Raw genomic sequence first — 13,243 nt, 5'->3', positions numbered from 1 at the left:
CAGAATACCGGTCAGCAGTAAATGCTCTGGTAGAAATGGAAGTGCAGGGCAATGGACAGAGCACGACACGGGGACACAGGCCAGGAAACAACTTGAGGAAGAAAGATCTCTCTGAGTATGACGCTGAGTCAAGACCTGCGGAGGCAGGTGGAAGTCACCCAAGGGTGGGACAAAGCAGGCTGAGGGCTGAGGGCTTGGCAAGGGCGAGACTAGAAAAAAGAGAATGAGGACAGGAGCTGCGAGAACAGACCCTCAGCTGAAGGATAGCACAGCCCCAGACAACAGCATTTCTGAGAATCAAAAGCTCTTTAAGGATAAGAGATTTACTATGGCACATTCAGAGTCCCCTAAATGTGCAAAACATGGGACAGAAAGCCTTGTAAAAATAATCCTTTTAAAAGAAACTTTCCTACCAAATGCTGTTAAGTCAGCAGGCCAACTGGACAGCACACACATTCAGCTGTCACGGACAGGACTGTGGCCACTGGGAGACAAATAAGACACCTTCGAAAGGTCCTCACACTTGAGTTGTGAAGCAGTGTCTGACTTCCTTTTTGAGTCTGTCAATTCTGATTTCCTCCCCAAACTATCCCCCATTAGGAAAGGGTCACGTGACTGAGAGGGGTCTGCAGACAACCCCATCTTCAGGGCAGACTAGCACATGGCCCTGCCTGTCCCTGTGTCTGGGGCGTGCGGGAGGACAGGTCAACAGGGACAGCCTGGACATGACACACCCCAAAGCCCAGATCATTTCTTTTCCCCCAAAACCTCAGGCTCACATAAGCTTAATGAATCATGTACAATTTTTTATCCCCTCCAAGACATTTGCCTGAAAAACTTGAAATACGAGCAGGGAAAAAAAAAAAATTTCCCCTAATACATCTCTGGAAACCCAGGCACAACAGAGGACCTTGCTAACAAACAAGAGTGGATGGTCCCCCACTGAGTGAGACTAGAACAAAGAGGATGCAGCAGCCTTAGTGACTTCCGAGTCTCTTAGAGCAGAGAGCTGAGTGCCCCCTCCCCTCCAGATGCTAACTCCCTTACTTGGAAAAGCCCTCGCGGAAGTAATCAAGTTGAGATGGCACCTTGGTGGGCTGAGGGGTGTCCCCAATCCAACAGGGAAGACAGGGGTCCTGATGAGAAGGCAGAGGCTGGAGAGGCGCAGCTGAGCAAAAGCTAGCTCCATGCTGGCAACCACCAGAGGGCAGAGGGTGGGAGGAGGCCGTCAGGCTCTGGAGAGAGGGCGTGACCCTGCAGCACCTGCATGTCAGACTTCCTACCTCCAGAATCATTAGAGAGTAACTGTTGCTTTAAGCCACCAAGGTGTAATAATTTGTTCCGGCAGTCCTAAGAAACTAACAAAAGAGCTTTAACTTCCTTACTTGGACCCAAAGCTCACACACCACCTGCACAGTGACGCAGGCGGAGGGGCCAGGCAGAAAGGGATGTCTGTGCGGCGGAGGGCTCTCCACAGCCTGTCAGCCAGCGCACTGTAATGCTTGTTTGGAAAGGTGAGTTTGAGTTTGTGCCAACGTGACACGACATCAGGGGATAACCTTGTGTCTGCTAAGGCACGAGTTCTCCCAGGGGAAACACAGGAGGCCACAGACCAGGGGAAGCAACTGTCCGGCTTGGCTGCTGACACCTCGCGGCGGCCCTCAGCACAACTCGGCTCCTTGGGGCCTTGAGCCCCCCACTCCCTCCACACACAGGCTTCAGGTCTCTTTCAATGTGCTGTATTTCCTTTGGTCATTACGCACTCCTCAGCCGTTTAACACACGGACAACTGAGGTTTTCCACTCGGTTCACACCGCAGTGTGGGCGTCGCAGCCACGTGGGCAGCTGTAGGCCCTCTGGCTCTACCTACAGGGATCCGACACTGCGGCTCTCTCCGAGATACCTGCTGTCCTAGCCAGGCCGGGCTTGTCGCATCTGCCCCAAAGAGCACATTGTGAAATATGTGACGGCAAAAACCAGTCACTGGATAGTTTCTGTGTGACTTACACAACAAAACCAAACCAAACCAAACCAAACCAAACCAAACCAAACCAAACCAAACCAAACCAAATCAAACCAAACCAAACCAAACCAAACCAAAAAACTCAACACAATAACCTAATTGCAGTATCTAAAAGACCATTTTCATCAAAAATCATTATTTCAGAAGAAGTTCTGACGAGCTGAAAGCTCTGGCCCTCCTGGGCCCAAGGTCCCCCGTGGTATCGCCTGCTCGGTGTGACTGCCCCTTGGGTGGGGTACAGAGTCTGGTTCATCCCAACCCACCTTATCCTGGAAACACCCGAGTCTGTGACCCTGAGGCAGGTCTTTGCGCCGGAGCTGAATTCCTGCCTGCTGCTTTCTGGTTGTGTCCAAGTGGCCTGGGCTATGAGTGGCCTGAGTTTCTGTTTACATATCTATTAAAAAAGGCTGATGGGAGGGCCCTCCCTGGTGGCGCAGCGGGTTAAAGCACAGCACTGAGAATCTAAAGCTGCTTCCGCATGGGTTCGATTCCCGCCTGCCCTGGAGGAGACCACGTGGCATGGCAGACCTCTCCTGGCCCGCCCGCTGCTCCCCTCAGCAGTGTACTTCGTTGATCTGCCTGTTCTGTTCCCCGCTCTGTCTCTGGTGAAGCCTCTCACCGCCCCTGAGCCTCTGGCCTGCACCCCAGTTCTGTATGCACAAATAAATAAATCTTTAAAAAAAAAAAAAAAAAGGCTGATGGGAAAGAGAGGTGGGATGTGCTGCTGTGCTTGCACTCCTACACTGCCCACAGGAAGCAGGCCCTGAGGCAGTCCCCCACCCTCCACCCCCACCCCTGGAGTTCGCACACTTCTCCATTAGTCTTGTCCTATCCCTTCCTCTCATCCAAGATCTCCCAGGGTGGCTCTCTCACTCATGCACATGCTCCCTAACAAACAGGCCTACTCTGCAAGCCCATGCCCAGTGATGGACCTGGAGAAGGTTCCAGTACATGGAAAAGGCTCCTACTACCATAAAGGCTGGAGATTTAGTGAAAAAAGAAGCAAAAACCAAGCAAACCATCCAGTCAATAAGTTAAGTTTATATGCACAGTAGGAGGGAAAAGATCAGACTGGGATGAGAGAGTAATACCACAGGAGCCTAACTTCAGAGGCCATGGAAGGTCTCTGTGAGAATGTGGCATTCAGAGTCAGCCTCAAGACTGAGAGGGAGCCAGACAAAGGTTTAGGGAAAGTATGTTTCAAGCAACAGAAGAAGGAACTGATTACCAGCGACCTTTATAGCCCAGAGACCATAAATACCGACCCAGAAGTAGAGAGACAGGTGCTGGGCAGGCCTGGCGAGGAGTCTGGATCTCAGTGCAGCAGAAGCCAGGCAGGGGGTTTTCCTCCCCAAACCAGAGCCTTAGTTTTCTTTTCCGTATACCATCTTATGTGTGTGCAGACATACGCCCTAACACACAACACATGTATACTCTACTTTACAAGTGTACAGATTATGTAGACTTTACATGCTCTCTATATAGCACAGACATAGAAACTGTTAGATCACATGGGTCACTGTATATTAGAGTGTAACAAAGAACAGCAGCAAAGACGACTTAATTAAATGTCTTTTTAAAAGGCGACAAATCTGTTAAACATTTCTTTGACCTATGCATATTATCTCTTACTTAAATATGAACTCAGATGAAAAATGCTGCTTGTACACAACGATCACACAAATATCTTCTCCATTTAACCCATCAGCTCAGTACCTACAAAATTTAAGCGGAAAGAACATTTGAGCTTTCCTCCTTGAATAACATAAAACAGTGTTTCCTAAACACAGTCAGGGTTTCATGTGAGGGAATAACAGGCAGTGCCTTAGATCTTTCTGGATGTTAAGTGGGAAAAGATAGGATAAACAAGGTCAATGCTGAGGGGTGAGGTGGGAAGTGGCAGCTGTTGTCAGAGAGGAGAAGGGCAGCAAGGCCAGGAGGGAAGAGAAGGGAGGGCTGGGTGCGCTGGGGAAGGCGAGGGTCAGGGTGAGCTCGGGGAGGTGCTGACGTGTGGAGGCCGGGAGCAGCTCTCGGAGTCTGTTTCTGGCTTGCCAAGTGATGCCCGTGGAGCTACGTAGCACCTGAACTACTGCAGATGAGTCTGGATTCAAAGTCTACTTCTGATTTCAAGTTCAACATGTAAAGAGCTTAGAAATCATTATTTTTTACTCTTACAAGAAAAAGACAATCAGTCTCTTGTAACTTTCACTGGACTCATCAGAAAAGGAGGTAAATTTCACCCTGAAGTCTCAAGAGAAGTGAATTCACAAATCTGGGATCTGCATACTTGCAAAAGACACCGAATTGCTAGAGCCTTAGTGAGGACGAGCACAGGACTGAGAAAACCTGAGGGTCCTCTGTACTTCCACAGGTCTTTCATGAAAAGCTGAGAAAGATCCCGCTTGATGGTTCTCCCAGAGGACAGGGAAAAGCAATTTTTTGGTAAAGTAAGCTAGGCAACAAGGTTCCCGTCCCCAAAGGAAGGCTTTCTGGGAAAAGGTCATTTTTCAACCCCAGGCCCCTCTACCCTTCCTGTCACATCTACGGGGGGCAGGGGAAACTAAGGAGCACTTCCAAAGGTCAGACCTTAGAGACTGTCGTAAGATAGCCAATGTTTAGAGATGTGATGTCTGTAATTTATTTTCAAATGATCAGAAAAAATACACAGACACACTCAGAATATTATAGCAAACATCGGTTGAATTGGGGTTTAGAGTATACAGGACTTCCAGGGCTATTTTCCCAACATGTGCAATTATATAACTTACAATTTTTTTTTAACACTGTGGCTAACATAATATAGCTGTTAGCTTTATAGGCATCACCTCATTTAATCTTTCCACAACCCCGTAGATAGGCACTATTATTGCTGTCATTTTGGTGGGGGGATAGGGTGTCCTGAACAAACTCTGCAACAGGTTTTATGGATCCCACCCCCACCCAAGACCTCAGAGCTCCAAGGCACCCAGGCCTACAAATCCCATAATGTCACCACTACCGTGGAGGACACCAGGACCTGAGGGTAGAGCTGAGCAGTCAGGTTGGCTTGACCAGACAGCTCTCAGTGTGCTCCTGGGGCTCCAGCCCAGCAGAACTGGTAGGGCGCATGCATCTCCTCCTCCTCCTCCTCCTCCCTGGATTTTTCATTTCTTCATTCCCCCTTTGGTTAAAAAAAAAAAAAAAAAAAAAAAAAACCCTCACTACCCCTTTTGTATGAGCCTGTGGTAGAGTCCCCGTATAACTCCCCTTTAAGTGTGTGGGTGAGGACCTACAGTCAGGCCACCTGTTTCACACTGGGGTTGCCCTGTAACAATTTTGTAGCTATAAAGATTATAAAAACATTCTCCAGGGTCACACAGCTGGGTAGAGACAAGATTTGACCCCAAGTCAACTCTATACAGAGTCAAAGCTTCTAACTGTTACCAAGGCTACATCCTTTATCGAATGATCTTCTCTCCCAACCAAGTCACTATTTGAGTTCCAAGCACTGTTATTTGTTGACATATCAAAAACCTTGTCCTCGTCTCAGGTCATAGGGGGTTGGGGGTTCATCAGTGAAGTCAGGGCTAGAAATAAAAACTTCATCAATCCATCAGCACCAACACTGAAAATGCAGAAATCAAAACCATCCAAAATCTTTATTTTCCATTAGAAAAAACCACCACCTTGAAATACAGCCAGTGCAGCTGCACTGATGTGTGGAAATATTTTCAGCTATATTTACTACACATACAAAGCAGGCCAAAGGACTATCCCCATGACAGACTGAAAGCTTGATACAAATGAGCTATTCTCTGACTTCTGGCTCAGTACTGCAGGTGCCGTGTGGCCGTGGGGAGCACCTGGGCATGGGGACAGCCCCAAGTGCGGAGCTAGAAGGCCCTTTGGAAAACATGTACAGTGGGTGAACGTATGCTATTCCTTGAAATACAACTAGTTACTGAAAAACCTTAGTTCTGAGTTCTCACCTGCTTTCAGAGGGTCATGGCACGACTGTGACAGCCACACTGACACGCCTAGCGAGCTCCTTTCCTGGAACTGGGGAGGTTTATGTATGTAGGAGCCTAATGCCTACTACCCAAAAATTAACAGACCCACTTTCAAGTGATCATCAGCAAATAAGAACAAAGGAAAAAATTAAGCTACACTCAGTTACTAAATCTGAGGAACAGTGAAATTTCATTAACACCGGACCTGTTGCTTCTGAATTTCCAACACTCAAATATGTTTCCTACGTGGTATGATGTTAACATGACAAGTAAATGAATTTCTGACAGAATATTACACAATACAGATATAAAGGGAATATAATCTTAACAACTTACTACATTTTACTTATTAGAACACTAATAAGTAGATTAGTTTATAATAGATACTACACCAAATCACCTTTCAGAGGGGGCAAATGCTATGTCATACTTATATTCCGAGTGAGAAATGAACTATAAATGAAAGCACTCCCCCTGCTGTGCTGGCACCGACCCACCCTGGCACCCCTCACACTCGTGTACTAGCATTGTATCTGCTGAGCCCCTGCTGGTTTGGCTTTGGCCCTCAGACTGAACCTACTGCTCATCAGGAGTCTGATACGCAAACCTCTCTCTTTGTTCAGTAGGCCACAGGCCAGTTCAGGGAACCTCGGTAAGAATATTGTCCCAAAATGAGTATAGATTACTTCCTAACAACACTAGTAATAAATACTATCATTAGCACATACCGAGTATCACTATGTGCGAAGCACTGTTCTGAGTACTCTAAAAGCCATATCCTATTGAGCCTCACAAAACCTTAGGTGATAAATACTATCATGTACACTGCCAAAATGAAAAAACCCAAAAAACAAAAAAAACCTGAAGTACTGAGAAGTTAACTTTTCCAGGTCAAAAGTGCTAAGGGCCCTCCCTGGTGGCGCAGCGGGTTAAAGCACAGCACTAAGAAGCTAAAGCCACTTCAGCATGAGTTCGATCTCTGCCTCCGAAGGTGACCAGCATGGCGCAGCAGACCTCTCCTGACCTGCCTGCTGCTCCCTCAGCAGTGTACTTCGTTGATCTGCAACCTACTCTGTCTCTGGTGAATCCTCTCACTGCCCATGCCCCTCTGGCCTGTACCCCAGTTCTGTATGCATAAATAAATAAATCTTAAAAAAAAAAAAAGTGCCACTAAGTAGGGTACTGAATTTGACTTCAAGTGGGCCTATTCTCTTGAATACTAGGACACACTGCCTCATTCTGGAAGGAAAGTAAAAGAAAATCATATGTCAAACTCAGTAGTTTGAAACATTAATTTAGACTTTTGCTTTTAAGTTAGCTCAACAAATGTAAACTTTTTCTTTTACTTTTCAAAGAAAACATGTGTATGTTGGATTTCATGCCCCATAGGCACACTCCCTAGCAGAAACCTCTGGAAAGGTTTGTTCTTGGAAAAGATGCATGGAAAGTAGGGATGCCTTTGGGCAGCTGGCTGGAACCAGGTGGGGCCAAAGTAGGTAGGTACCTGAATTCGCTGAGGTGAAGCTACCGCAGAGTCGGTGGAGATTATCTGGATGCGTGGGGAGGGGCTGGTCATCCCTGGAGATTCCGGCCGAGAGGTCTGTGTACGTGGTACCTGAGGGTGAGAAATGAAATGATCAACAGGGGCTGTAGAGACCAGAGGGGGCTTGAGGCCAACATTTACTGGGCAATAAAACTTGTGGAGGAGAGAACCAAGATGACAAAGGCATGAATGAGATACTGCCATGGTTGACACCAAGGAAATACAACTTTTTTTTTATACATACAAAAACTGAGGTGTACACAGTCAGAAGTACAGGAGGTGAGAGGATTCACCAAAGACAGTAGGGAAAAGAACTGGCAGACCAACTGCAATACACTGCTGAGGGGAGCAGCATGTGGGACAGGAGAGGTCTGCTGCACCATGTGTGGTCACCTCCCTGACTGGGGATTGAACTCATGCCACAGTGGCTGGTGATAGCTTGATAAGGCTGAGACTTTAAGCCCTGCACCACCAGGGAGGCCCTGGAAATACAATCTTAAAATAGCTGTCTCTCATATTGAAAATGCAAGGAAAAGCCAAAGGAACTGTCAGTCCTGTTCTGCACAATTTCAGTAAAATTGAAAGCTTATTTCAAAGTGACTTTTTAGAGATGATCTTTTGAGTTTTTTCCACTATCTGTAAAGTCAGCTGTAAAACATTCCTTTAAGATGACAGCTTCCAGAAGAAAGGCTCATCAACACTTTTGAAGATGGCAAACAGAACCAGAACCACACTGAAAATGATTAAGATTGCTAGTGTCCGAACAACATTCCAATCCCAGTGGAATGGGGATGGAAAAAGCAAGTAAAACAAGAGTCTAGAATTTAGTCAATACTCAACAAAGGCAAGATTCAAGGTTCTCAGTGGTCATCTGAAGTGGACACAGGATTTTTCTTCACAAAATGTATCTGAATGAAATACTTTCATGAGTGATCCTTGAGGACATTTATGTTGAAGAAGCCACACACAAAGGCCACAGACAGCATGATTCCATTTATATGAAACGTCCAGAAGAGGCAAATCGATAAAGATGGAAAGTAAATTAGTGGTTGCCTATGGCTAAGTGGGATAGGGAAATGGTGTGAGGGGTGGCATGGGGAAGGGGGTGGTTCTGGGAAGAGGGGTCTCTTTGGGGGGGTAAGAAAACTGTTCTGGAACTAGATAATAGTGATGGCCGCATGGCCTTGGGAATCTATTAAATGCCAAAGAATGTAGGCATACAGGGTAGCATGTGAACTGTATTTTAGTGTAACGCTTAAGCATTTTTAAAAGCTGAATGAATAAGTCAGGGGAAAGGAGGGAAGAGACAGTGACAGGAGGGGCAATAGGAAAGTGTTTTAGTTTAACCTGGGTGATGGTTACATGGGAATGTTTTCTCTGTGATCATTCATATTTAAACACTTACGAATTATGAACTTGTATATGTTACATTATGACAAAATGTTTGCATGTAAAAAAACAGCAGGGACAAATATTTTGCAGGGACTCACAGTAACTGAGCCCTCTGAGCATTTACCTGCGCCAGCAGGAGTAGTGCATCGGGTGCTCAAGCAAGCAGAAGCCAGTCCTCACGCAGTGTGGCGATGAGGGCTGGGGCGGGTGGCCAGAGGGAGAAGCCCGGGACTGCCATCTGCTAGTCTTGCAGCCTTGCCTGAGTCATAAACTCTCTGGAGGCTACTTTCCTCACTTGCTAACAAATACATCTGCAAATTTTGATTCTTTACATGTAAGAAACCCAAAGTTCTTTACTAATTTGCCTGAAAGGTGCCATGGGTCACATTTGCAGTGAGCTCCCTGTAGCGCAAATAAAGTTAGATCAGGTGAACATCCTTATGGTAAGGATGTTTAATACGGGAAGTGACAGGTGAATGGCAAAGTTATTTGGGATCTGCTATTCTCACAGGATAAGAGAGGGGATGTCTGAGAGGTGTTGGGAGCAGTTCAGAGAGGTGATGCATGATGGAGTCCTGAGAAGCCTAATATCTGTGCTGCGTTTAGAGCCTACTACCATGAACTGACACCAAGGTAGGAAGTGTTTTATGGAAATCCATTAGTACAGTAATAAAAGGTCAACTTAGTAACAGGATATAAAAGTACTGGGTACATTTTTGGTAAAAGTGTCTCCTTTCCAGACTGCTCTTTCAGTGCCTGAGGACCATGGCCCTCTGCCTCGGTCTTCTTTCTAATCCCTCACCTGCTCAAGTTGCAAAGAGTAGGCTCATTTAGTTCACATGCAGAATAAATATCTGACAACACTAGGACTTGGTGTCACACCCCCCCCATCCCAACCCCCAGCACTCGAGAAACTGCCCCCCGAAGCACGATTAAACCATGACTATTTGGACACAGGTCTTGCAGGAGAGGGTCTCTGGCTCCCTAAGTCAGAGTGAAGTCAGCTGCCCCATCGCACATCCTTCTAAAGCTAACCATGCACCCAGCACATGTTTACCGTCAGAAGAGCTTCGAGAAAGTCATATGACTCTGGCCAGCCTTTTCCCATCCCCAGGGCTGGAATATAGAGCCTGCTCTGGGACAATTTCTCCACCTAGCACTCAGTGTAGCTGCTTGTTTTAGGTGTACCTCGGGGTCCAGAGGGAATAAGATCAGATCCCCAAATGACTGCTTAGTGAATCAACAACATTAACATCAGTAATGAGTAAGAAGCGACATGCTCCATAGCCCTCACTCTAAGGATCATTCTCTGCTCTACCCCACTCCTATTCCTACCTGTGAATTAGACATTTTTTAGCAGAAGTCATACAACACCTGCCTGGAATGGTCAGTTTATAGACTAGGAGAACTGGCTCCCACCAGCACTTGTGGGTTTGAGGGTGGAACAAAAGTTCATATATGCACTTTCATTTTTGAGTAAGAATTTTCTGTATTTCATCATCATATAACATTGCTGTGGCATTTGCTTATGAAATAATCTTAGGAAAAATTTCTGCGGTTTACTACTAAAAGATAAATATCTAGGTTGAAGAGAATGCCCACAGCACTGGGCTAATGAATAAAGAATTTCTAAATCTACTTTACTCTCTGGGTTTGGTAGCAACATTCCCAGAGTTATTAATAGGGCAACAGAGTTCATACTCTGTAAAAGAGAAAAAAAAAATAATACGACCTACATGTTACAAATCTGCAGGAGGAACTTCCCATTTCTCCTCAACATTCCCAGTGAAATAATGAACAATGTAAATGCCTAAGTGGGGTAAAGGTTTTCAGGCAGGCAACACCTCCTGGCAGAACTGATACAGACCACATCCTCCCTTTATTTCAAAGCACCATTAAATGGTCAGTTAGTGAAGGGTCAATGGGCAAAACTTAGCCTCTTTCAGTGTGGATCCTGGGAACAGGCCAGAGGTCTTTACAGCGCCTCTCACAGGCAGAGTAAGGTGAGGCCTGCCCACTGCTGTGCTATGATCTAAAGGCTACTTACTTACTGCTTGTGACTTGTAGGGCTAGCTCTTCTTTATGCTGCAGTCAATGAAGGAATAAAACTATCGTAATAAAACATGAAAAATCAGTCTAATGTCAGAAGTGATTAGCCAGTTTTTGAGTTTTCCTATTGAGAATGTTAATAAATTAATGAAAACAAACTATAGCTCTAAGTTTCTTGGTACAAAAACAAAGATCCAAAAATCAACCATCACCACCCATGCTTACGTAAAACAATGGCATATTTAAGAGTAACATGATTCATAAACTGTATGCAGATTAACCTGATGAAAAAAAAACAACACGTGCCCCACCTGAATTTATAAACATACTCAAATACAAGTTTTGATGAAATCTGTTTCAAATAAAAAACTATTTTGCTAACTGCTAAGCATAAGAACAGACGCTAAACTGAGTTTCTTCAAATACATAACAGGCACCTAAATCTACTGCTCTTTTATCAACTGCTCCAAGAACTACAAGTGTCAAGGAAACTTCCTGCATTAAAAAGAGGCTTCCTCCCCAGCACAGAGTGTTAACAGGCTTCAATACTGCAAGCTTGGTGTACTGCAAAACACTTACACTTATACTTTCTGCAGCTTTACTTACATTTTTCTCAGAACTTCAGGCCAGAAAGTACAGCCAGAGGTTATCTGGGGGAGCTCACAGGCCTTTGCTTTCAAACAACCAGGAAGCAAAATTGACATGTTTCTGTTGTTTTGCCATATGCTGAAGCTGTTTAGTAATGACTAATTGCTTCTAGGGAAGATATACTTTGCTTTACAAAGTTCTCCTTTCATCTAAATTGTTGCATTGTTAAATACACTCTTTCCCCTTAAAGACCACCTTTCTGGAACTTAGGGCGCATGAGAATGCTTACCACCAGTCCAACCAACCCAAAGAGGTCTTTTTTTTTTTTAAATAACATAATAGTTTATTTTTACATAATTTTGTGCCTTTTTCCATCTCAGTTGTAATCCCTGTGGGTCTCCCCATCACCAAATCACCCATGTGCCATCACCATAGTCCAATGCACGCCCCCCCCCCCATTTTTGATCCCACTCCCCCATCCCTGTAAAATGTCTCTAGTATATAATTGTTCATCATCATTATTACTATTTTCTCCCCTGATCCTTTATACTCCTGTTATGAGCGAAATATTTCCTTTTCTTTCTGGCTTATTTCACTAAGCATGATCCCTTCCATCTCCATCCATACCAACCCAAAGTTTTAAAGCAATAGAAGTGGAAGAAGATTTGGAGAACTCAGAAAATACTGTTTGCATCCCCCACCTTTAATTTCCTACCACATTTAAGGCCATATTTTAAAAGATATATAGAGTTTTTCCAAGTTCATTCTATGGGAAGGCTACAGTGTAACACTGCTTTATATACAAAAACACAAATAAGGGTCAGATCACTGGGCTCATTTAACAAATATTTTACTACCCGAGGGAGGGTGTCAGTCATTTGCAGAGTTCTGGGTCAGAACTTTTGGGCTCTAATGCATCCCCCTTCTAGGGGTCAACATGAACTATACAGTGTGGATAAGAAGGTGACATTGTAATAGGTCACAAAACAGCTTTGCTCCAAGGCTAAACTTCCTTTCTTCTCCAACAGAGGAAGGACGTTCCCAAGGGTCACAGTGAGCTAGAGATGCAGGCCAACTAACGCAATCTCGGGCTGCCAGATAAGAACATCTGCCACGAAGCCAAGCAGTAGTCTCCTCTGTTTAACTGTTAACTTTTCAGATAGCTACTTACATAAAGTGCATGTTGGCCAAGAAAGAACAAAATGGGGGTTGGGGGGGGGAAGGGAGAGACTTTACTAGGTACAGTCAATAAATAATGTGTCAAAGGAAAGATTAATACAAGGAAGCAAAGAATTTACCTGCTGTGATCAACAGGTCTGCTCTGTCTGGTATTAAAAAGCTGTTCATGCCCACTAATCTGGTACTTCTATTTCGGGGAATCCACCTTATACAAATTAACCTAAATACAGAGGTGGCATTTTATGGATTTACGTTTCAAAGAAACATAGAAAATTCCTCTCATAGGAGTATATAAGAAGCAGAGCCTACCTTCAACTGTACAAATAGAAAATGCCAGCTACTTGCAGGCTTCCCTTGGAGGAGGACAAGGGATTAATCAGACAAACCAACCTGAGATTTTGCACTGGCAGTAGGAGCCCTAGATCTATCTGGCCTTGCAGGAGAGGTGTGTGTGTGTGTGTGTGTGTGTGTGTGTGTGTG

General features: G+C 45.0%; 1 protein-coding gene across 3 annotated transcripts in view; it reads right to left on the bottom strand.

The window, feature by feature from the left end:
• The window catches only part of NR2C2 (nuclear receptor subfamily 2, group C, member 2), a 64,122-nt gene that overhangs the window by 24,321 nt on the left and 26,558 nt on the right, over positions 1-13,243 (bottom strand). For all 3 annotated transcript variants that reach the window (XR_001146006.1, XM_012732154.1, XM_004692356.2), the window contains exon 2: positions 7,517-7,627. Coding sequence is in view for 2 of the 3 variants with exons in the window: in XM_004692356.2 (XP_004692413.1) it covers positions 7,517-7,627 (111 nt within the window). In the remaining variant the exon portion in view is untranslated. The remainder of the gene's footprint in view (positions 1-7,516; positions 7,628-13,243) is intronic.

This window comes from Condylura cristata, unplaced genomic scaffold (genome assembly GCF_000260355.1).
Source record: "Condylura cristata isolate star-nosed mole 26May11 unplaced genomic scaffold, ConCri1.0 scaffold00033, whole genome shotgun sequence".
NCBI classification, from domain to species: domain Eukaryota; kingdom Metazoa; phylum Chordata; class Mammalia; order Eulipotyphla; family Talpidae; genus Condylura; species Condylura cristata.
Note: the sequence above shows the minus strand (reverse complement) of the source record. Positions and strands in the feature narration are given on the sequence as shown.